Source organism: Tursiops truncatus, chromosome 9 (assembly GCF_011762595.2).
Source record: "Tursiops truncatus isolate mTurTru1 chromosome 9, mTurTru1.mat.Y, whole genome shotgun sequence".
NCBI classification, from domain to species: domain Eukaryota; kingdom Metazoa; phylum Chordata; class Mammalia; order Artiodactyla; family Delphinidae; genus Tursiops; species Tursiops truncatus.
In genome coordinates this window covers 24,762,066-24,787,726 of record NC_047042.1, presented here as the reverse complement: position 1 = coordinate 24,787,726, position 25,661 = coordinate 24,762,066, and the positions used below count along the sequence as shown (strand labels likewise).

Genomic DNA, 25,661 nt, shown 5'->3' with positions numbered 1-25,661 from the left:
TCCCAATTAAAGATAAAATCTGTAAGTGGATCTTCAAAAGTCATATTGCCACAGAATTTGTGATTATAAATGTCCTATCTAACACAGGACTCAAAACTCTTCAGTTGGTTATTAATTAAAATTTGTCTGCTATACTTAAAGCTCAAATCCCTAGCCTACTTATTATTATTTTTAAATATATATGAAAGAATATACCTTTATATAATTATTTTGTCAACTTTTTAAGATACCTTAGGTAAGTAACTTTTATGGAATTAATTTCATATTTAAATATCTATTGAGTTATTCTATATACAGCATCATTTTACAATGTCATATATGCTTAATTACTATTTTCTGCGTAGAACCCCAAATCTCAGGAGCCAGTAACTTTGGATTTCCTTGATGCAGAATTAGAGAATGATATTAAAGTGGAGGTGAGTGCAATCAGTCAGCTTGAACAGCACCCTCAGGTCAGATGCTGGTGTCCTTCCAGTCCACAGGGATCTGTTGAGCAGCTTCATTGTGTTGGTTCTGTCTTAGGTACTATACACACAAAGATGAATATTTTTTATCTTTAAAAATTTCTAGATCCTGGGCTCTCTCATCCGAAAGATCATATGAAAAGGAATAAATATTTTAAATTGGGTGTGACCTTAGTGTTTTTCTTTCTCCTTCCACAGGTAGAGTTATTTTCAGTATTTCGATACAAATGTAACTTGTAAATTTCAATAAAAAACAGAGAGAGGGGGACGTTGCCATAGAGTTGAAAGAAAAGTTGCAGGGAATTTAATCATCCAACCACCCAATAAGCAACATGAGGAAAGAAGCTGCCATGTTTGTCTTAGTACTCTATACTCAGAAAGTTTCTATTTTATTTCAAAACCAAAATTGCATGCCACTTCCTCCGAGAGGGGCTTCCATAATAATAGGGATAATCATTAATAATAACATTTATTGAGTACATGATATGTGTCAGTCATGGATTCTCAAGAGCCTTTGCATAGGTACATTGTTATTGTTATTATATCTGTTGTACTGATGATCTGTTTGAGGTACGGGAGGTTAAATAGCTTATCTCCAGTTACTCAGCTAGTAAGTAGCAGAACCAGGATTTGAACCTGGCTCTTGCACGCCAGAGCAGAGATTTTTAAGATTCTTTCAGATGAACTAACTCCTTCTCTTATCTACTCAAAGGCCACCATATTTCTTTTACAGTTTGTCACAGTGTGTTTTAATTTGTACTTGCTTTACACACTTTACAACCTTACTCCCTCAGTGTACAACAAGAGAATCTATTTATCATAGTTACCTTAGACTGAGGCATAGTGCTGGGATGTTTTAGGTAAATAATGAATATTTGTTGTAAAGTATTTTGACAGCATAAAGTAGGATCATGTAATGTTGAAGAGCTTGGTTTCTGGACTCTCATACCGCTGAGTAACTGTAATTGTATTTAACCTCTCAAGTCTCAGTTTCCCCTCCATCAATCCCATAAAGTAATTGAACACTTTTATTAATTACATTTCAAAAATTAATGACTGGTTGAAAATATTTCATTAAGAATGTTTTTATCATTTTAAGATAATGTAAAATAATGATGTGGTAACTTTTAAAAGAATATTTCCACACTTCAGTAGGTCAATTTAGTATCTGCTATAAAGTAATTGTTCCAATTTCCCTTAGATTCGAAATAAAATGATAGATGGAGAAAGCGGAGAAAAAACATTCAGAACCCTGGTTAAATCTCAAGATGAGGTAAGAATTAAGTCAGGTTTATTCTTAAATTAAAATGTGTATATTAATAATGATAATTGATATTAGTGGTAAAGCAATATTTATTCATAAAAAGGGACATTTCTAGAAAAGAAAAATTGTTTAAAGCACTCTTTGCTGGAGGGATATTTTTAATAAGATTTTTAACTCTGAAATTTCTATAAAATGTTGCTTTAGATTTCTTGATGTATTCTTCTATCATTTACAATATGTTCTTGAAAATTATATTTTTTAATTTTTTTAATTGATGTATAGTTGATTTACAATATCATGTAAGTTTAAGGTATACAGCACAACGATTCAGTTATACATACATATATATACACACATATATATATATATTCTTTTTCAGATTCTTTTCCCCAAAGTTTATTACATAATATTGAATATAATTCCCTGTGCTATACAGTAGGTCCTTGTTGGTTATTGAAAATTATATTTATGTCTCCATTTTTTTTTTTTTACCAGTATAAGAAATAGAATACACAATATGATGTTTGCCATGTTCTTTTAGGCCATTTCAGTCATACAAATTTGAAGTTAATATTTAATAGCTGTATGTTTTGTATGGTTTGTGCATGCAGATGTTCTAATTGTTGAGTTCCATATATTTTTTGTTTGTTTCTTAACTTGTTTCTGTCTTCATTTATCTTCTTTTACTATTTAAGCACTATTTCCCTGAATTTAAACCTGAAATTAAATCCAAAGATAACACAGCTACTGCCATAAAATCACTGGTACAGCTATGTAACACTTGTATTGTTTTATATTGACGTGGAAAAACTCTGTGTATATGAGAAGTGTATCTATTCATTATCAGTCACATGTGGAATAAATACACATTCGTATGTTTGAGGATTTGAAAAATGTATAGAACTCCCAAGCTTTTGAGCCTGGAAATTTAATTTAAGCTTTTATGTATAATTTATGTCCGTTTCCTCACAAGCTCATCCCTTTTAAGTGTAACATTTCTCCTGAATTTCTCAGCAGAGCTTTCCCTAAGATGGAGCTAGTATCTAAAACAGTACTTCATTAACACGTGCCTTTTCTAATTTTAATATCATCAGGAGTCCCTATTACCAGAACCCAAGGGGAGGTATATACCAGTTTCAGTCTTTGTTGAAACGTCAACTCTGTTTACTTAGACTTTACGCGTGCTGTTTACCACTTCACTTTTCAGAGGAAAGATGTAAACCATTCAGCAGTTCTGCCAGCTTCTCTGTTTTGTTCTGCCAGCAAGAACTCTGGGACCTGCACATTCTTTTTTCAACTTACAAATCAATTTTGTCTTTATTCAGTCACTTTGATGTTTCTCTCCTTCAATTTACTATAAATTCTTCTTTTTGACCAATATCCACCCATAGACTTTTCCTATTAATAATATCGAAGAAAGTAGTGTTTTGTATGCTTATTTCTCTAATCCAACACAGTTTTTGATATTCTGTTTTTTATAACTTGCTGAACAATACTAGTTTGCCATGGTTTTTTATGAGTATTAATAAATATGTAAACATTATTTCTTTTAATTTTTTTATGAATTTTAGGAGTCCAAAAACTTCCTGAGCACTTCCTGCCCTCCCTCCCCTCATCCTCCACACACCTCAGTAAAGCCATGGGGATATTTGATGTATAGAAGCAACACTGTGTAGTTGTTATAAAATGAACTTGACATCGTACATTCTCCTTCATCCTGCCGACTAAAGTCCTCATTTCTTCATCAGTAAATTGTGGAAAAGAATAGTAGTTCATTTACTCCAGGGAGTTGATTAAATGATACAATGACTGTAAAATGCCTAGATATTGCCTAACACCAAGTTATATTCAGTGAATATTATTGTTCTGATGAGGATGATGAAGCTGGTGATAACTAAAAATACTAAAAGATACATATGTGTCATCACCATACCTAATGGAAGAAGTAATGATCATTTCTTTACTACTGTTCAGTAGCTCCATAAGAAAGATTCAATATCCATGAGGTTATTTAGCTCTTACTTCCTTACCCTAGTGGATATAGTTTGTCTTTCTAACCTTCAGTGATACTAAGTAATTAGTCTCTTATAATAGATAAGTACTATAATAATGGCTTAATAAGAACAGTAATGTGCTAACCATACATTTGGGTCTAGACACAGTGCGTTAATTTCCTGATATTATCAATTTCTCTTCAACATACCCTACTATGGAAATATCTGAGCATTATGTAATATTTCAGTCCTGTTTCAATATTAAAATGTATTTTTCAGGAAATGTTTTTAAAGTTTTGAGGTTAATAATTTGGCATAAATTACTAAGATTTTGCACTTAAACGTCCTTAAAATTTATTATGTGGGTATTTTTTTCCCTAAAATGTTGCTTTACACACACACCTCATAACAGAATAAATAATTGTAGAATAGTATAGATCAGATATTTGTGAAGAAGGTATTGAATGATGACTGAATTTATAAATAGAGCCTAGCATTCTGCTCTTCATATAAATTCACTTCAAATGAAAAGTGATGATAACCATGTCCAACTCTTTTTTTTTTAGAGGTATATAGACAAAGGAAACAGGACGTATACATGGACCCCTGTCAATGGCACAGATTACAGGTAATTAACCTTATTTATTTCTATGTGTGCTGTATAAAAGAATGTTCAGTGCCTTTCACCTATTTTTATTTTTATTATTTATTTATTTATTTTTGCGGTACGCGGGCCTCTCACTGTTGTGGCCTCTCCCGTTGCGGAGCACAGGCTCCGGACGCGCAGGCTCAGAGGCCGCTCACAGGCCCAGCCACTCCGCGGCATGTGGGATCTTCCCGGACTGGGGCACGAACCCGCGTCCCCTGCATCGGCAGGCGGACTCTCAACCACTGCACCACCAGGGAAGCCCTCACCTATTTTTAAGTAGCCATTTTTCCAGTGGATGAATGTTGTCTTTACATACTCATAAGCTATTTTCAATATAATTAAAATAGAAATGTTATCCTTTCCAACATTAAAATGCATTAAAGTTATACATTCTGATTTTCAAAATGAGAAAGATGGGAAAAAGCTAGAAATATAAAATTTAGAAATGAAAACTTGTATGATATGCACATATTTGGTGTTTTATATATTTGTTAGTAATAATAAATGTTGACATTTATTACTTTGTGGTCATCACCTCCACTGACCTCATTTAAATTGTCATTTAGTTTACATTACTTACATTTAGGTTGCAAATTAACTTAAAAATGAAACTTATTACATCATAGTATAATCTGATATAAAATGCTCAATTGATATAATTTAATCCCATGAGTAGAAATTCTGTAATATCCTGATCCCATCAATTGACTGGACCTTGGAAAATTGGACAGACTAATACCCTAAAATTTCTTGGAAATTCTCCATTCTTCAGCACTTGCTGAGCATTTTTTTTTTTTTTTTTTTTTTTTTTGCGGTACACGGGCCTCTCACTGCTGTGGCCTCTCCCGCTGCGGAGCACAGGCTCCGGACACGCAGGCTCAGCAGCCATGACTCACGGGCCCAGCCACTCCGCGGCACGTGGGATCTTCCCGGACTAGGGCACGAACCCGCGTCCCCTGCATCGGCAGGCGGACTCTCAACCACTGCGCCACCAGGGAAGCCCTTGCTGAGCATTTTTTGTTTTGTTTGCTCTAAGGTCACGGCTTTCCCTGTGGTCCTGCTTCCTACAGCCTCATAATACTGAGGCTGTTACGAAAATGTCCTTCTTGTTACTTATTCTCTCTTCCTCCTCTCCCTAACACCTTCCATCTTTGGATCTCATGTCACCAGACCACACCGCGCACCATTCTTCCCTTTGAACAGTCATCTCCCTCTGGTTCCTGTAAGATATCAGTTTCTGTGTGGTTGCCACACTCTCCTCCATTCACATGGATCAGTGTTTCTCAAAATATTTGAGACATACCCACGCTTATATAAAATAAAACGAAAATTGTTTACTAAAATAAACTTTAAAAGAGATGAAAACTCAAGTGGAAAAAAATGTTTATTACATTTCATAGACATGAAATTCATGTGTCAAATTGCTATAAAAATTTCTAAATGCTTACTCTCAGTTTCTATGCTTAATTAATCATGAGCTGGTAATAGATAGTTTGCAAGTGGGCCAGGTCCCTTGACACACTTTAAATACCAGTGACGTAGATGATTTTTCTGGTGCCTGGACTCTCTTTTTTTTTTTTTTTTTTTTTAAATCTCCTCCCCTCTGATGATCTTGTCATTCCCCTATCTTAGCTACCTACTACAAGGTCATGTTTTACAACTCTAACATTAAGACTGCAAGTCCTACATAATCTTAGTTTGAGATTTTTTTTATCCAACTCTCAGAGTAATACATTTTAGCTTTCCAACCCCTCCTTCTAATAGTCCAACTGCAACAATCCTTTGACTCAATTGAGACCTGAAATCCATCAACCCCTTCGACCTTTCACTGTCCTTGCCTTCCTCACGTCCTTGTACCCCTCTTTATTCAACATAAATTCTTTGGGTCTTACTACGTTCACTCTCTTACACATACCATCAACTCCCTGCATCATACTTAGGTTTGGCAAACAGTAGTTTGACCAGTCCCAATCCTGGTTAAATTATTACCAACACCACACTGCACCCACACAGCTACAAATGGGAGAAATAAAATATTCCTTGACTGGTGACATCCAAAATTCAGGACCTTTAACCTTAAGTGTACTTCAGTAGTGCCTGCTGATCTCAATAGTCCAGTAAATTTAGGATGCTTCTAGATGACTTTTGATAGCCTCTCTTCACTCCTCAAACCCATCTCTTTCCCATCCATTTTTCTCTCAGATGATGTCTTTACTTCTGTTTTTCTCAGTGAAATAGGAAGCAATCAGAAGAGACCTTCTACCACATAACGACTTGCATCTATATCTCCATCTCCTATCTCTATTTCTATTCACAACACAATAACAAGAGTGATATTATTAATACTTGAGTTATATTGTTTCATTTCTCTAGTCAAAATTCTCCAATAATTTGCTATCTTAATCTCTGTAAAATCCGAAGTTTGTCATGACCATTAGAGGACTTAACAGCATCTGACCTAATTTGTCATCAGTTATCTGAAGTTACCTTCTCACGTTCTCCACTGAACCACCTTCATGTTAGAGCTACACTATCCTCCTTGCTAGTCCTCATAAACCCGGGACCATTCTGCCTCAGGACCTTTGCACCCGAAGTTATTTCTGCCTAGGATGAATTTTCCCCAGGTATTCACATGCTTACTCCATCTTCACACCTTCACTTACTTTATTGTCGCCCCAATAAGGCCTTCCCCAATAATCCTACCTAAAATGTAAAGTGCCTCACTATCATTTGATATTATATATGTGTATATGCACATACACACACGTATATATGAAGCATATATAAAGAAATTTATTTCTACTGTTTGTTGTTTGTCTTCCTTCACTATAAGTTCTAAGAGGGCAAAGTTCTGAGATTGTTAGACTCTGAGATTCTAAGATTGTTGCCTGCTTCATTTATTTTTGAATCCTCAGCTCATAAGTCAGTGGCACACAGTAGACATTCTGTAAATATTTACACAGTTAAATATTTAGATTTTCAATTTGTCTCATTCTGTCAAATCCAAATAATAGTTTCCAAACTTCCATTGCAATACTCAAATATGAGGGCCTCTTTAACTACATATTAATATACAGTTAATATGTAGCCTGCTTAATAGGCTGTGGTGGACTCAACTGTTCTTTTCCTAATAAAACGAAACAACACTCCTCCCCACTCTGCCCCAGAACATACACATAACTTTTCAGGGGAGCCTAGAGTGCTGGGGATTCCCCTAGTACTGGGTTGCTAGCATGGCATGCAGACTAGGTCTAGAAGAAGGGCACACGGTTACCAATGTCATGAGACACTACCTGCCAGTCTTTCTCCAGTTTTCCAGTTTTTGACATAATTTTGAACCTACTGAATAACACCAGAATGAATGTTTACTTTACTTGCGTCTCTTGATTTCTCTCTCTCATTTCTATTAGGCATCTCTTTACGCATATACAATCTTTATGTACATACATAAGTAATTATTTTTCTTTCCGTTTCCATGGTTATTACCACCTTTCATTTTTTTGGATAAACTTGTCAGAAGGTGTGACAGCCAACAGGAAATCTGGGAGCCCTGTCTCGTTAGCGATGATTTCATGATAAAAGGAAATGTTGGATGCACATGTGGGAAAGTGCTCTCTGCCTTTGTTTTTTAGACAAACAAATTCTAAGTTAGAAAAGCCATTTCTTTTTGACCCTGACAGTGAGTCATTCTGATGGTTGGTCCTACTGCAGTCATAATTATACTCTGGGGGAATTTTAAATTCTTACTGTACCTTACTTGAATATGTTTTTAATAGTCTCACAAATGTCTCCTGCATTCATCCCCTTTCCCTCACACACCAAGTTGTAATACAGGTGGCCAGATTCATGTTCTTTTCTCCAGTTCTGAGTACGTCTCTCCTTGTTCACAAAACTTTAGTCTCTTTCCATTTTTATCCAAGTTTGGATTCCAAGTCTGAAATTCACATCACACATTTCTAGCCTAACCTGTCTGCCCTGTCATTTCGCCCACTGCACTACCCATACAAACCACTGTTCTCTGAACAAGCCCTAAGTTCACACCTTTGCATGTTTTCTTCACACATTCTCTTCACAAATCTACAACTCAGAGCCAGATTAAATCTATTTCCATTGTAAGTACTCCTCTGAATCTCCGTACAAATAAATCCACAAATAAGAAGCCTAGAACAACATATTACATCTAAATTGAAGGGGAAAAATGGCAGTGTTTTTATTTAATGAATTAGGTATCAAATTTCACTTAGTGATTTCTGTCTCCTTAAGCCTTGATATAACTTGATATAACATATTTTGAAATATAGTAGTTATTTTAACAGAATGTTCTCTTTTTTTTAATGAAGAGTTTGATTTTTATGGTGATATAAATGAGTTGAAAAGTGTGTTATATTCCATTTAACTAAGTTAACCATGTTTATGGGAGTCACAAAAATATTGCATGGGCTGTACCATCCATCTGGTGGCCACTGGCTTTATTAGACTTTTACCCCTGGGAGAAAATAAAGCAGACTTGATTTGTTGGTTTTATAAGGAGAGAGACAGCAAACACTGCATATGGCAGCATCCTTGACTCAGAATGTTGATTGAAGAGCTTATCTGCTATAGGTTGAAGAAATAACTGTTGCCTGAAGAAAAAAATCATTAAATTATGTGTAACCATATTTTTCTATAAAATAAAGTATAGCTATTAATAGCGACCTGAGACTTGCAGGCCAATAAAATGTATATTCGATATGTCAGTTTTAAAGCGTCTATTGTGTTCCTCATGGGTTTCCACACTATTTTTTATGGTACATGAGATGTAACCCAAGCTTACAGTGTGACACTGTAGCAGCCACATGATGTAATGTTATCGGTCTTAATTTGAAGTTTCTCTTAGCAATAAATGCTGATAGGGCAATAAAAATGTCCTAATTTCCCTTGAGAGGCATTTGTGGGAGACAGTCTTCAAATGCTCACTAATTCTGCTCTACATTTTATAAATGGCAAGTGAATCATGAAAGGTCATCTTGCTTTCAGACTAATTGCACTGCTTATTTTAATTTTAATCTCTGCCTCCCCTTAAAGGAAGTTACCTTTAAAATGAATGTGGAGATTTTCATTAAATCTACATAACATTTTATTTCTCTGACCTTTTCCCGTAAGGAAAGTTTATGAATTACTTAATGATGGAGAAAGATTTGGAAATTGGAGGTAACAAGCATCCACTTAGTTTGCTATCTTGACTGCATAATTAAATTGTAGCAAATAAGCCCTTGCATTTTTCCTCGTCATAGAGTGAATTTTTAGCATATATTCAGAAGAAGAAAAACCTGGAATTTTATATTTTGTCCTGTTCTATATTGCTCATAAAAAATGCATAACAGCATTACACTTTGGACATCCATCCTCAAAGCCTGGGAAACATGAGGCTTGAGTGATTTAAAAGAAGATCTTCTGCAAATGCCTAGAAATACTCAGAAGCCTAGAAATGCACACATTTTTCTGTGCATTGCTAAAATTGGGGTTAAATTGTAAAAATGAATGCTGAATAACTCAATTGCTCACATTAATTAAGCGTCGTTTTTTAATAATAGTTGCATTGGAAATCTTAGAGATAACCTCATTTTTGGCATTAGTTCATTAGTTTCCTTCTGTATTCAAAGGATAGCAGAGACCATTTGCAACTGTGAGTATGGATGTGGAATAATTAGTTATGTTCTGCACATGTGTATCCGCCATCGTGAGAGTAGAAGAATTACACATATGCAGTTGTTACGGGAAAGTGCATCCTATTCTGATACCTTTTAACAATTCCAATATTTTGTGTGTTTTATTCATTGTCAGCTTCAAAATGAGTGCGGTTACCTGCCTGTCATCTTTTCAGTTTGTACAGTCATATTAAGACAGGGTTGGATGACAGGCTTGTTGGACAGTCCTGGCGTCTAAAATGTTCAGAATTGGCTTAAGATTTGCACTGGAGCTTTCCTCCAGTGTGTACGTGTACCATGGGACTAGAGTAGCCCATGGCTCTTGTAAACTGTTAAAGTCAAGATGTTTTTCCTACTGTGCCTAACAGCAATCTGCCAAATGATATGGGATATCCACAGTTAATGAACTTGAAATAAATACAGTTACACTGTTGGGTAAGAACCAATGGGATGAGCAAGTGCTATAAAGGAACCTGAATTTCCCTTCCAAAAGACATGGGGGAAATGGCCTAGAAAAGAGTTGTACAATATTAGGTATTTAACCCCTCAAAAGAGACTACATGCATTGTGTAATTAGTCATGATAATAATCTTTCATTTGTAATTTTTAGTAGTGTACATTTGCTAGCAAGCACTGTAACATTATGTATAATTCGTTAGAGAGGGGATAGCCAATTGGCATGATATAATTACTTTGCTTAAACGTAGCCCTAGTATTGTTCTATTTTTGTCCACAAAGTATTTTAATATAGTTTTCTGAAAATACAGTATCCATGACATTTCTTCTTCAGCTGATTTATGGGCACATTTTGTAGCTTACTTTCCGTGTGTCTCTTCTGATTCTCTACAATGTAGAGAACTGGATGGCAAGACCAAATTAAGTACCCTATTTGGTGAAAGCATTTTCCTGTCAAAGTAATATGTCTTTTCCTTCCCATGAGGAAGATCTTTGGATTTTCCATGAACTTGATGTGTCTTTTTTCTTTAAGTTATGTTTCATTTTTGTTTGTTTGTGTTTATGCTTCTCTTGTTTCTATTGCAGTTTGGCCTTGGTATTACCAACCTACAGTTTTTACTATATAAAAGCCAAAATAGAAGAGACAATAACTCAGGCCAGATGTAAGTACTGTGAAAGCGACTTCAGGGTCTGTTTGTTATCTCCTAGTGCCAGAGGTTTAAATACATCCAGACTTTGGAATACCCAAGGCTTATACATTTTAGTGGGTGTTATTACCAAATCAACAGCAATGATTCTAACCCATTCCAAACATGCAAGGAACAAGAAGTATTCTACATGGATAGAATATGAGCAGGTACTCCAGTCTCACTGGCAGTCCCTACCACCCTCCCCTGCCTTGCTTTGTGCTCATAGAATCATTGCAGTGCTGTGTCCTCTGTTGCTATTGTTTTAAGGGTCTGCTAGCTGGCACAAAATGTTTCACACAGTCTCTACTCATGGCACTCTGCTGGTAGTAGTAAAGTTTTTCTTTTTTTTTTTTTGCATTTGGCAAGAATGATATTATGCTCCACATCGTCGACTTTGTTGAAATAAATTAAATTTTACTGGTCTTTGGCTTTGGTTTGGCAATTAACTTTCTTCTAATTATCCAAATTAATGTTTTCAGTAATTCAAATGGATCAATTTGGGGTTTTTTTTAAGCGTCATTTGGAATGTGGAGTAATTATTAACACTAGTGCATATTTCAAGTCATGATTAATCTTTATTTTGTTTTGGGTGACTAGCTTCAGTAAAGTAAAATGACCATCATATCCTTTGCATATCACTCAATTATTTCTAACCACCTAAATTTTGTCTGTTACAATAAAGTAAAAAATATATATGCATATATATATGTGTATACCTTTTACCTCTGACTGTACATGAACTACAGTTTCTTTCCTTTCTCTGTCAGTTCTTTTTTGGTCTCTGCAGTCCTGATTCTCATTGCACATTGTGGTAATTTAGACCTTTATATTTCCGCTTTCACTTGATAGATAGATATGATGGTCTTTTAACAGCCACCAACTTTGCATGAGCTAGTTCTTTACTTGATAAATGAGGGGGTGCGTAGTGGGTCTTTGATGATTGGTAAATGCTTCTGTTTATAGGCTAGCATCATTGGTATTGCACTTGCGTTAGCCACTTTGCAAAACAGACCCTTGAAATAACCACAGTACAGAGAGGGTGCTCTAGTAGTAATTGACAGGACATATTTTCCAGTCTTCAAAAATATGTGTCTTTTCTTGCAGACTACAGCTGTACATAAATAAACCTTTGATCTATGCACAATATTTTTATTCAAGAAAGTCATTGAATAAAATATTGTTTGTGACCCCCCTTTGCTTTTACCCTCTTTTTTTTTGTTTCCCTGCTTTCTCTTTCTGATGGATTTTCACAGCAAAAAAGGGCAGAATGAAGGGCAAGTATTTTCTTGTTGCTCAATTTCTTTTTGTTTAGTACACTTGACATTTCCACTGATATTTCCATTCCTATTGGATACTATCCTCTGTGCTTCTCATTTGCTAGATTTTCCTCCATGATCACTCAGACCTTAGCGGCAAAAAAGGGGGAAAGATATGCCTGTGTTTATATACGTAACCTATTTCACTTTCTGTTTTTTTCTTAAATACTTGTGTGTTTTTATCCTTGCACTTTCTAATTCATACTAATATGAAGAATGCTATTAATTCACTAAAGGCATTAATGGGTTTATTAAAATCATTTTCTTTATCATGATATTGGTAAAATATTTGACATTTTAAATAAATACCTCTGGTGTAACATTGACAAAAGTCACTTTTTAAAGGATATCTTGGTTATAGTAGGGTTAGTTAGTAAATGGGAAAATCATAGACCTAACATTGTCTTTGATATAACTGTTGTAATCCACGTTATGAAATTAAAATTGATTTTATTACTGTAAAGTATTGGGGATCTTTATATTCATTCATGTGTTTCAGTTTAGGATGGAAATAGTCTGTTTTTATTTTTCCGTGTAAGGTTATTTTTCTAATGCCTTCCTATTGACATCAAATCTCAGGATGCATATTCCGGTTTGTCTAACCCTGTAACATTATCTTTGCAGATTCAGAAACGTTGAAGCCGGATAATTTTGAAGAATCTGGCTATACATTCATAGCACCAAGGTAGGTTTTGTTTTCTTTTTTTATAGCTCATTGTGGATATGTAGGGCTTCAAGAACAGGTCTGAGCTGGGGTCAAGACTGCTGTGGATTATGCCATGCCAAATTATGGAACCAAAGGAAACAATAACTTTAAAACTGAAAGAGAATGCTGTTCTTTCATTCATTTACTCATTCAGGTACTTAGCTGCTGTGTGCTAAAGAATATGCTGACTTGGGGATACAGCAGTGAATAGGACAGATGGAGGTTTTGCTTTTGTTGGAACCAACGGTATATCCAAGAAAAACGAAGAGTTGTGAATTTGCATTTGTGACTATGTATACACATACAAACTCTCACTTTCTGTCTCTACACACACACACACACACACACACACACACACACACACACACAGAGAGATAGATATGCATAGATGTGTACAGATATATACATATATGTGTATATATACACAAGAATGTGTATGCCTCATAGAATGACAACATCATTGATTTTTTTAACACAAGTTTTTGGGAAATATATTTTAATACAGTGAGATTTTCTCACATAATTTTTAAGATTAGCATTCTTTCCTCCTAACCAATTTTACTTCTCTCGCTTATAATCCCCCTTCCGTAGCTCTAATATACATCTTCATCTCTACCTCTATTTTCTTATAATTATTTGAAACTCCATTCAAGGATCCAAGATTATTCTTTATTTCTATTTCTATCCTTCATTTTTGACTCCCACTCTCCATCAGACACATGTAATAAGACAAATCAACAGAATTCCTATTACCCTAGGCTACTGAATAAAATAGATTCAGAAGCTTGTAGTATCCAATTCTCACAATTTTTCCTTCTTAAAGAAATTGCTCTAAGAAGGCTCCTAAAAACTGGTCTCAGTTATTCTTTCTATTTCTGCATAAGACTATCTGAATTTTTGGTTCTTATTGAAAGTAGGGAATATACATAACTTTTTGAGAAATCTCTGTTAACTAAGCATATTTCTGGCTTTGTGAGTGACTCTGCCCTCAAGCAGTGTTCCTGCTTGAACTGCCTTCAGGCTTGGACACTGCTGATCCCACGCTTTGACATTCTGCCTCCTCTTGCTTAATGACATACTTTTCTGGTTTTCTTCCTCCCTCCCTGGCTGCATATTCAGTCTCTTTCATGAGCTTCCCTTCTTGTACACATCACTCATATGAAGCTGCTGGCCTGGGCTCTCTTATCTGCCTATTTTGAGTCTACAGACATACCACAGATGCCCACTATTCTGTGTCTACAGTTTGGGGTGATGGCTCCCAAATCTACAGGATGTTGGTAACATCTAGAAACAAAATAGGCATACTATGTGGTTTATTGACCTTACATTATTATATAAGATCAAACAATATATTTCCAGACTTTATGTCTACCCTACTTATTTTAATATGAGACTTCATGTTTATGGAGCCTAATAGGAATCTCTCTTCAAGGTGCTCCAAATTCATGATCTCCTGAACATTTGTCCTCTTTGGAAAACTCTTCTTTCTGTGTTGCCTCAGTGACAAAAATACTGTTCTCCCCAAATACCCAGTCTTGAGACCTGATAGATGTCTTTGCTCCCTTTCCTTTATATGGAACTTCTGGTCGATCAACAAGTCTTGCCACATAGAATTTATCTTATGAGTATCAAGTATGTCTGTCAAACTCTGCTGCCTTTGTTCTAGTTCAGGCTAGTGCCTTCCTCACTTAAACTACTAAGGCTGCCTCTTAATTGATCTCCCTGCCTCCAGTATTTCTCCCTTACTTCCAATTTCTGTCTCCTTTCTGTAAGCAGAGGGAGTCTCTAAACTTTCAATAACATTATGTTTCTCGGCTGTTAAATACTAACCAGTGGCTTCGTATTATCCCCATGATAATCGATACTGTATAGGAAAGCTTTCAAATCTTCTGTCACTAGGTCCCAGTTTACCAGTGTGGTCCCCTGTACTCTAAATCAGGGGCTGACAAGCTACAGCCTGCAGTTTTACGTGTAAAACTTTATACGTAAAGTTTTATTAGAACACAGCCGCAGGCATTTGTTGATGTATTGCCCGTGGCTGCTTTCACTACAAAGGCAGAGCGGAGGGGTTGTGGCCTAGACCTTTTAGCCCATAGAGCCTGAATCATTTACTCTCTTGCCCTTTAAGAAACAGTCTGTCAACCTCTGCTTTAAAGTCTAGCCACACTAAACTTTTCTTATTTCCTAAAATGCATTGTTTTTTCCTCCTTACTGCTTTTCATCTACTCATTTTCTTTTCTATTTTGGATTGAACACACACACCTCCGGTCCTTCCCAAACTCCAACTTGAAAGCTCCTTGATCTGGGAATTTCTTTCCCATCATCACTGGATTAGACATCCTTGCTGACTGCTTCATAGAATCCTGTATTTCCCGTACTAGAGTACTGGCCACCTTTCATTTTATTTTCCCCAACACAGACATGATGGCATCTGTCTGACTTACCATTCAATACTCAATATCAAATCTACTGATTGGCACACAGTGGGGGCCTCATAAATAGTTGACGACTGGAGAATCTATAAATGTATGAAAAGTATTTTAAAAATCATATTATTAATTATACTACCTACAATCTTACTAGCAATTTTTTGATACAAGTAACTTTGGGCCACTGCTAAAGCTAGTTTTAGCTGGAAAGCGGAATATTAATGTAGCACAGGGGTGAGAAGAGGTTGAGATACGGGGTGCCCTGTGTTGAGACTCTCCCTCCGAGCATGGTAAACGTCCAGGAATTCCCAGAGAAGATAAATATCTCTCTCAATCTCAATTCCCAATTCATAGACAGTGGATTTTGTTATAGTTCAGCAACGATTAGCATATGGATCATTTCTGTGGCCTGTCACGTTCAATATCAATATGACTGGCTGGAAGACTAGAATTCACCTGTGTGTTCGGGGAAGGAGCAAATAGCAGAGGAGGGAAGAAGTGTCGTAGCTTGTGGGAGAAACAATGAGTGTTCACCCCAGTTAACATGTGTTAAGCCTTTTACATGTATGATTCACATGTATGATTTGATTATATTTACCCCTCAAAAGAGCTCTCTGATAAATTAGTGTTATATATTATCCTATTTCACAGATCCGGAAACAGTTTTAGAGATGTTAAATAATACGGGATTTGAATCTGTTTCCTTGCTACTCTAAGGTATAAATATCTACACTGAATATGCAAATACTTAGGGAATCTCAAAAGAATGTCCAGTACAGCTGAGTAAAATAGTTTTGTAGGGAACATTTCCTGGAAACATGAGCATTGGATGTGTATTCAAAGATTTGTGGAAAGTAAACTGATAGAAAGTTGGGATAAAGAAAAAATTGGTGAGAAAAGGGAGACATTTATGTAGCATAGAATATCCAGCATATGTTTTTGTCACTGTTATTAATGGGAAACAGTGAAGCAAACTCTAGAGAAAGACTTTCAGGATCTGTTTCCCAGATTTTCATGGTCATAGCTGTGTTACTCAGATTCTCTGCATCTTAGTTCCTTTACTTGTAAAATGGTGCTAACAATAATACCTACCTCATACAGTTTTTATAAGCTTTAAGTGAGATAATATTGCATGCAGAATATTTAGCATACCTCTTGGTATGACATGATCTTAAATAAATATTATTTATTATTATTTTTTTGCGGTACGCGGCCCTCTCACTGCTGTGGCCTCTCCCGTTGCGGAGCACAGGCTCCGGACATGCAGGCCATGGCTCAGCGGCCATGGCTCACGGGCCCAGCCACTCTGCGGCATGCGGGATCTTCCCGGACCGGGGCATGAACCCACGTTCCCTGCATCGGCAGGCGGACTCTCAACCACTGCGCCACCAGGGAAGCCCTTATTTATTATTACTGATGGTTATATTAAGAGGTCAGAGCAGGAGGGATAGTTATTTAATAAAAGATATTATGGGAATTTCCTGGTGGTCCAGTGGTTAGGACTTGGCACACTGCCATGGGCCCGGGTTCAATCCCTGATTGGGGAACTAAGATCCCGCAAGGCATGTGGTGTGGCCAATAATAATAATAAAGGATGTTAAAAAGCAGTTATTTTAAAATAATTTAAAGAAGAAAGCTCGTGAAATTTAAAGGTAGAACCATTTTTGTTAATTCTTAAATAATTAAACTCTTTGATCCTAGTTAATACTCGGTTTTTGCAATTTCCTTAAATTTTGAAAACTGGAAAGGAAAGCATGGAGAATACAGATGTGTGGAGCATTTTTCCTATCTTTAAGAGAATTACAGTCATAGGGATGAAAGTCTACAACATGGATTAATTTTTCTATCTTTCTTGGATAATCAGAAATGAGAAAGCACTTCAAAGATAAGTTAGAATAAGAAAGAAAAGTATGTGATCACCAGTAATTCAATGCTAATTTGAGATGTATGACCTATGTAAGTTCGTGGAATAGAATGAGAACAAACTGACTTTCTAGAAATAAATAATTTGCCAAATTTCTAATATCAAAGATCTTTTAGTTTGCAGCCGTTTAAGTTACAAATCCCATTTCGGTCAGAAACACAAAGTGACCAAAAAAGATTATATAGCTTTGAGGCCCTGAAGGTATTTTCAGCAAATCGAAATTGAATTTGTTCCTTTAAAGCCATCCAGAGGTTTCTCCACCTTGCTACTTTAATCTTTTTTAGGGGAAAAAAAAAATTCCTCAGAAAAGTAATGATCAATATGCATAAGATCGATCTCTTTTAGAAACACAGTGCCTCATAGACAGTTTATCAGCAAAGTCTATCCCACATGTCCTGAGGGAACTCAGCAGTTGTAACCACAGTTATTGCCTGTCATGCACTTTCCTGGGGTGGTTCCTTTGGGAGAGATCTTAAGAAATGCTGATTATCTCCAGTTGTCAACTCCCAGGCCTATGCTGAACAATCATTAGGCTAACAGGCAACCGATGTTGATGCTGTCTGTCTAGACGTACATTCACATCCCAAATATTTCAGTCAGGCTCTTGCTACTTACTACGTAGTGCACAGGCACCCTGCTCTGCCTGGTGTGTAACTTTCTGTTGTCCCGGCTCATTCTTACTACTGGAGAACTCATTCCCCTGACACAACGTTCAGCGTTGTGTTTTCTCACGTCGTAGTTGTTTAAATTCTTTCACTTCTACTCACGTCCTAATTCAACAACTTTCCTTAATGGTAGTTTAGCACTTTCACTGCTTTTGCCATTAGGATACATCAAAAGGTCAATAATATCTTTAGATTCCTTCAAAGTTGGGCACAACCGAGCCAGCAAGGATCAAAACAGAAACAAAACATAACATGATGACGTTGTCTAAACTAACTGCTCACAACACTGACAGCCTTCTATTGGTAGAGGTCAAAGCTGCTTTTGGCCTGAAGCTTTGTAACTATAAAAGCTCACAAAGTTCAAAGCACAGTGTAGGTTATGTTAAAACACTAATTAGGGATCTGAAGACTTGGCTTCCCTTTCCCCTCAGGGCTTGACCACTTGCTAGTTAGGTGCCTTTGGGTAAATCTTTTTATATCTTTGAATCTCAGTTTCCTCACTATTAAAATATTAAATTACCTTCTGATAAAGTTATTTTTAGGATTAAATGATTAAAAGAAAATTTTAGAAATGCCTTCTAGACAATAACATCGAATTTTAAAATTCCATGTTTTATTAATGATTTTATTAATAATTATTTCATTTAGTCCTTCTAAAACATTCTATTTAATCCTTCTAAAACCTTCCCATCAGCTTCTAATTCTGTGCGATCCTAGTTCAATGTATTGGCCTTTTGACTTCCAGGCTAGTGTTATTTCCAAAAAAGCATAGCATTGTGGGAAGAAGTCAACTTTAGCTCTGTCAGTAATTTAATGGGTATTATGAAAACTTTTTAAACCTTGTCTTTAAACGAAAATTTTCCATGAACCGAGAAGTCGCGTTTTTGAAGTTCTGACATTCTTTTCCTCTCTGCAGCTTTGTATTTAGATAACGCTTACTTTTTGCATCTGAAAATGTTTACTTTTTGATTGCATTTTTGTCTTGAATATTTGATTAACCAGTCTGTTAGTTGTATTAACCTAGTTGTTATAATTGCAATCTTCTTATGATATTTATGTTGCCTTACATTTATTCTTAATTTCCAAAACACTTAGGACAGCAGTTCTCAAAGTATAGAACCCTGTGGGTTCCAAAGTCTCTTTCAGAGAATCTGCAAGGACAAAGCTGTTTTCCTAACAATGTTAAATGGCATTTGTGTTTTTCATCATATTGACATTTGCAGTGACAGTACAAAAGCAATGGTGAGCTGATACCTTAACAGGAATCAAGACAGTGGTACTAAAGACTACTGGTAGCCACTGTAATCTTCATTGCCAGGCACCCACATTGGGGAAAAAGCCAGTGTCACTTTAAAATATCCTTGATTAAAGCAGTAAGAATTATTAATTTTACTGAGGTTTACCCATGAGTATATGTCTTTTAATACTCTGTGTAAAAAAAACAAAGGAAGTTTTACTGCATACCAGAGTAACTTGCCTATCTCCAAAAATTGTGTGAATTGAGAGCTAAAATAGGAGCTTCTTGCTTTTTTTCCAGGTGATATCATTTTACTAGAAAGAATGAATGACAGAGGAACTGTGGTTATTCAGACTTGGGTATTTGGCAGACATTTTCTCAAAAATTAGTTAAGTGAGCCTTTTACTTTGAAGAAAACAACTGAAAGTATTTGTTCCCAATGACAAAACCTGAACTTCAAACAAAAATTAGAATTTTAGGAAAGTTACATATTCATTACTGTAAGCATGACAGCTTCCCCATAGTTATAGACTTATCTGGTGAGATCAGTGATGTTATTAATGAATGTGAATTTTCATTATTGTGTAATAAAATATGTTACCGTTTAGAACATCTGCATTATTCATATCTTCCAAATAACCAATTTATGATGTGATAAAAATCATGATGGGTAAAAGATTCATTCAAAATGTAAGATGGTGCATTGAATTTTAATATAACAGAGTACAAAATGTTCATTGGTATTATTTCAGATTCCATATCACAAATTATGAATCAAAAAATTGCAAATAATCAAGATTGTTACTTGATTGTTACAAATTGTTACTCAAGAGAAAAGAACACCCACAATTATCTGAAAAGATTATTAAAATAATTCTCCTTTCCAACTGATGATCTGTGTGAGCACTTACTTTTTTCAAGTGCCAAAACAATCTTGCAGTCAGCTGAATACAGAGACACTAGTGTCTTTTCTTAAGTCAGTAATTACAGATATGTGCAAATAACTAAATCAATGCCACTTTATTTTACTCCATTTTTTAAAATAGTAATTTCTCAAAAAAACGTTAACACAATGGGTTTATTGTAGATATTTGATAAATATATATCTTTAAATTTCTCAGTGTTAATTTCTATATGTAAATTGCTAACCTACTGCATAAAATGACAATAGTACAGTAGGAGTAACAGAAGCCAACACTTATTGGGCACCTTCTGTCCAGAGTTCAAATGGTTAATATATTTAATATATAATATATAATCCTGACCACTTGATGTTAAAGTATTATTCCATTATAAGGATGAGGAAATGGAGATAACCAGAATTCAACAGCTTGCGAAGTCTTGCAGCTAGTAAAAAGTTTAAAAATTAAGTGTTTTCACTACCTATGCTTACTGTGTACATTTTTGTAAGGTTGTGATTTTAACACCTAATATCCTAAACTATTTTTTTCAGAGATTACTGCAATGATCTTAAAATATCAGATAATAACACCGAATTTCTTTTAAATTTTAATGAGCTTATTGATAGAAAAACTCCGAACAACCCATCATGTAAGTATGCGTTAATTTGCAATAATTGCTTCACTGTGGTTATTATCCAAAGTAGTCAAATCGTGGTTCAATTTAGTTTGTTGGTATGCTGGTTTATTTATTTACTTTTTGAAGTTTTAATGGTAATAATTTGACCCTTAATTTTTTTATATATTACAGAAATTTTATTCTGTTATTAAGTAAAATCCAGTGTTCAAATCCAGGTATTCAATACTTGCAAAAGGTTAGATGTAAATAGTATATGCTTACCTTGTTCCTGTCAAATTTGGGAAACTGAATTTGGAATGATCTTTTGAAGGTTCTTTATTGCATTGTTCTTTCCTCTATGCAGCGGAAAACACATTTTATTTTAGTTTATTTATTCTTTACATCTCTGTTAGAGTATAATTGCTTTACAATGGTGTGTTAGTTTCTGCTTTATAACAAAGTGAATCACTTATACATATACATATGTTCCAATATCTCTTCCCTCTTGCGTCTCCCTCCCTCCCACCCTCCCTATCCCACCCCTCCAGGCGGTCACAAAGCACCGAGTTCATCTCCCTGTGCTATGCGGCTGCTTCCCACTAGCTATCTACGTTACATTTCGTAGTGTATATATGTCCATGCCTCTCTCGCGCTTTGTCACAGCTTACCCTTCCCCCTCCCCATATTCTCAAGTCCATTCTCTAGTAGGTCTGTGTCTTTATTCCTGTCTTACTCCTAGGTTCTTCATGACATTTTTTTTTCTTAAATTCCATGTATATGTGTTAGCATACGGTATTTATCTTTCTCTTTCTGACTTACTTCACTCTGTATGACAGACTCTAGGTCTATCCACCTAATTACAAATAGCTCAATTTCGTTTCTTTTTATGGCTGAGTAATATTCCATTGTATATATGTGCCACATCTTCTTTATCCATCCATTCGATGATGGACACTTAGGTTGTTTCCATCTCCGGGCTATTTTAAATAGAGCTGCAATGAACATTTTGGTACATGACTCTTTTTGAATTATGGTCTTCTCAGGGTATATGCCCAGTAGTGGGATTGCTGGGTCATATGGTAGTTTTATTTGTAGTTTTTTAAGGAACCTCCATACTGTTTTCCATAGTGGCTGTACCAACTTACATTCCCACGAGCAGTGCAAGAATGTTCCCTTTTCTCCACACCCTCTCCAGCATTTATTGTTTCTAGATTTTTTGATGATGGCCATTCTGACTGGTGTGAGATGATATCTCATTGTAGTTTTGATTTGCATTTCTCTAATGATTAATGATGTTGAGCATTCTTTCATGTGTTTGTTGGCAGACTGTATATTTTCTTTGGAGAAATGTCTATTTAGGTCTTCTGCCCATTTTTGGATTGGGTTGTCTGCTTTTTGTTATTGAGCTGCATGAGCTGCTTATAAATTTTGGAGATTAATCCTCTGTCAGTTGCTTCATTTGCAAATATTTTCTCCCATTCTGAGGGTTGTCTTTTGGTCTTGTTTACGGTTTCCTTTGCTGTGCAAAAGCTTTTAAGTTTCATTAGGTCCCATTTGTTTATTTTTGTTTTTATTTCCATTTCTCTGGGAGGTGGGCCAAAAAGAATCTTGCTGTGATTTATGTCATAGAGTGTTCTGCCTATGTTTTCCTCTAAGAGTTTGATAGTTTCTGGCCTTACATTTAGGTCTTTAATCCACTTTGAGCTTATTTTTGTGTATGGTGTTAGGGAGTGATCTAATCTCATACTTTTACATGTACCTGTCCAGTTTTCCCAGCACCACTTATTGAAGAGGCTGTCCTTTCTCCACTATACATTCCTGTCTCCTTTATCAAAGATAAGGTGACCATATGTGTGTGGGTTTATCTCTGGGCTTTCTATCCTGTTCCATTGATCTTTCTGTTTTTGTGCCAGTACCATACTGTCTTGATTACTGTAGCTTTGTAATATAGTCTGAAGTCAGGGAGCCTGATTCCTCCAGCTCCATTTTTCGTTCTCAAGATTGCTTTGGCTATTCGGGGTCTTTTGTGTTTCCATACAAATTGTGAAATTTTTTGTTCTAGTTCTGTGAAAAATGCCAGTGGTAGCTTGATAGGGATTGCATTGAATCTATAGATTGCTTTGGGTAGTAGAGTCATTTTCACAATGTTGATTCTTCCAATCCAAGAACATGGTATATCTCTCCATCTATTTGTATCATCTTTAATTTCTTTCATCAGTGTCTTATAATTTCCTGCATACGGGTCTTTTGTCTCCTTAGGTAGGTTTATTCCTAGATATTTTATTCTTTTTGTTGCAGTGGTAAATGGGAATGTTTTCTTGATTTCACTTTCACGTTTTTCATCATTAGTGTAAAGGAATGCCAGAGATTTCTGTGCATTAATTTTGTATCCTGCTACTTTACCAAATTCATTGATTAGCTCTAGTAGTTTTCTGGTAGCGTCTTTAGGATTCTCTATGTATAGTATCATGTCATCTGCAAACAGTGGCAGCTTTACTTCTTCTTTTCCAATTTGGATTCCTTTTATTTCCTTTTCTTCTCTGATTGCTGTGGCTAAAACTTCCAAAACGATGTTGAATAAGAGTGGTGAGAGTGGGCAACCTTGTCTTGTTCCTGATCTTAGTGGAAATGCTTTCAGTTTTTCACCATTGAGGATGATGTTGGCTGTGGGTTTGTCATATGTGGCCTTATTATGTTGAGCTAAGTTCCCTCTATGCCTACTTTCTGCAGGGTTTTTAACATAAATGAGTGTTGAATTTTGTTGAAAGCTTTTTCTGCATCTATTGAGATGATCATATGGTTTTTCTCCTTCAATTTGTTAATATGGTTTATCACATTGATTGATATGTGTATATTGAAGAATCCTTGCATTCCTGGGATAAATCCCACTTGATCATGGTGTATGATCCTTTTAATATGCTGTTGGATTCTGTTTGCTAGTATTTTGTTGAGGATTTTTGCAACTATGTTCATCAGTGATACTGGCCTGTAGTTTTCCTTCTTTGTGACATCCTTGTCTGGTTTTGGTATCAAGGTGATGGTGGCCTCATAGAATGAGTTTGGGAGTGTTCCTCCCTGTGCTATATTTTGGAAGAGTTTGAGAAGGATAGGTGATAGCTCTTCTGTAAATGTTTGATAGAATTCGCCTGTGAAGCCATCTGATCCTGGGCTTTTGTTTGTTGGAAGATTTTCAATCACAGTCTCAATTTCAGTGCTTGTGATTGGTCTGTTCATATTTTCTATTTCTTCCTGATTCAGTCTTGGCAGGTTGTGCATTTCTAAGAATTTGTCCATTTCTTCCATTTTATTGGCATAGAGTTGCTTTTAGTAATCTCTCATGATCTTTTGTATCTCTGCAGTGTCAGTTGTTACTTCTCCTTTTTCATTTCTAATTCTATTGATTTGAGTCTTCTCCCTCATTTTCTTGATTGAGTCTGGCTAATGGTTTATCAATTATTTTTATCTTCTCAAAGAACCAGCTTTTAGTTTTATTGATCTTTGCTATCATTTCCTTCATTTCTTTTTTATTTCTGATCTGATTTTTATGATTTCTTTCCTCTTGCTAACATTGGAGTTTTTTTGTTCTTCTTTCTTTAATTGCTTTAGGTGCAAGGTTAGGTTGTTTATTCGAGATGTTTCCTGTTTCTTAAGGTAGGATTGTATTGCTATAAACTTCCCTCTTAGAACTGCTTTTGCTGCATCCCATAGGTTTTGGGTCATTGTGTCTCCATTGTCATTTGTTTCTAGGTATTTTTTGATTTCCTCTTTGATTTCTTCAGTGATCACTTCGTTATTGAGTAGTGTATTGTTTAGCCTCCATGTGTTTGTATTTTTTACAGATCTTTTCCTGTGATTGATATCTAGTCTCATAGCATTCTGGTCAGAAAAGATACCTGATACAATTTCAATTTTCTTTCTTTTTTTTTTTTTTTTTTTTTTTTTCGGTACACGGGCCTTTCACTGTTGTGGCCTCTCCCATTGCGGAGCACAGGATCCGGACACGCAGGCTCAGCTGCCATGTCTCATGGGCCCAGCCGCTCCGCGGCATGTGGGATCTTCCCGGACCGGGGCACAAACCCGTGTCCCCTGCATCGGCAGGCGGACTCTCAACCACTGCGTCACCAGGGAAGCCCTCAATTTTCTTAAATTTACCAAGGCTCGATTTGTGACCCAAGATATGATCTATCCTGGAGAATGTTCCATGAGCACTTGAGAAAAATGTGTATTCTGTTGTTTTTGGATGGAGTGTCCTATAAATATCAATTAAGTCCATCTTGTTTAATGTATCATTTAAAGCTTGTGTTTCCGTATTTATTTTCATTTTGGATGATCTGTCCATTGGTGAAAGTAGGGTGTTAAAAGTCCCCTACTATGAATGTGTTACTGTTGATTTCCCCTTTTATGGCTGTTAGTATTTGCCTTATGTATTGAGGTGCTCCTATGTTGGGTGCATAAATATTTATAATTCTTATATCTTCCTCTTGGATCGATCCCTTGATCATTATGTAGTGTCCTTCTTTGTCTCTTCTAATAGTCTTCATTTTAAAGTCTATTTTGTCTGATATGAGAATTGCTACTCCAGCTTTCTTTTGGTTTCCATTTGCATGGAATATCTTTTTCCATCCCCTTACTTTCAGTCTGTATGTGTCTCGAGGTTTGAAGT

The 25,661-nt window shown here is 35.8% G+C and overlaps 1 protein-coding gene across 5 annotated transcripts in view; it reads left to right on the top strand.

Annotated features, from left to right (window-relative positions):
* CACNA2D1 (calcium voltage-gated channel auxiliary subunit alpha2delta 1) overlaps positions 1-25,661 on the top strand; it is a 513,328-nt gene that overhangs the window by 448,390 nt on the left and 39,277 nt on the right. For 4 of the 5 annotated variants that reach the window (XM_073809606.1, XM_073809607.1, XM_073809605.1 and 1 more), the window contains 6 exons: positions 345-416; positions 1,666-1,737; positions 4,289-4,350; positions 11,100-11,176; positions 13,144-13,204; positions 20,934-21,031. In XM_073809606.1, the coding sequence (XP_073665707.1) occupies positions 345-416; positions 1,666-1,737; positions 4,289-4,350; positions 11,100-11,176; positions 13,144-13,204; positions 20,934-21,031 (442 nt within the window). The remainder of the gene's footprint in view (positions 1-344; positions 417-1,665; positions 1,738-4,288; positions 4,351-11,099; positions 11,177-13,143; positions 13,205-20,933; positions 21,032-25,661) is intronic. The other variant, XM_019940505.3, reaches the window with a different exon arrangement.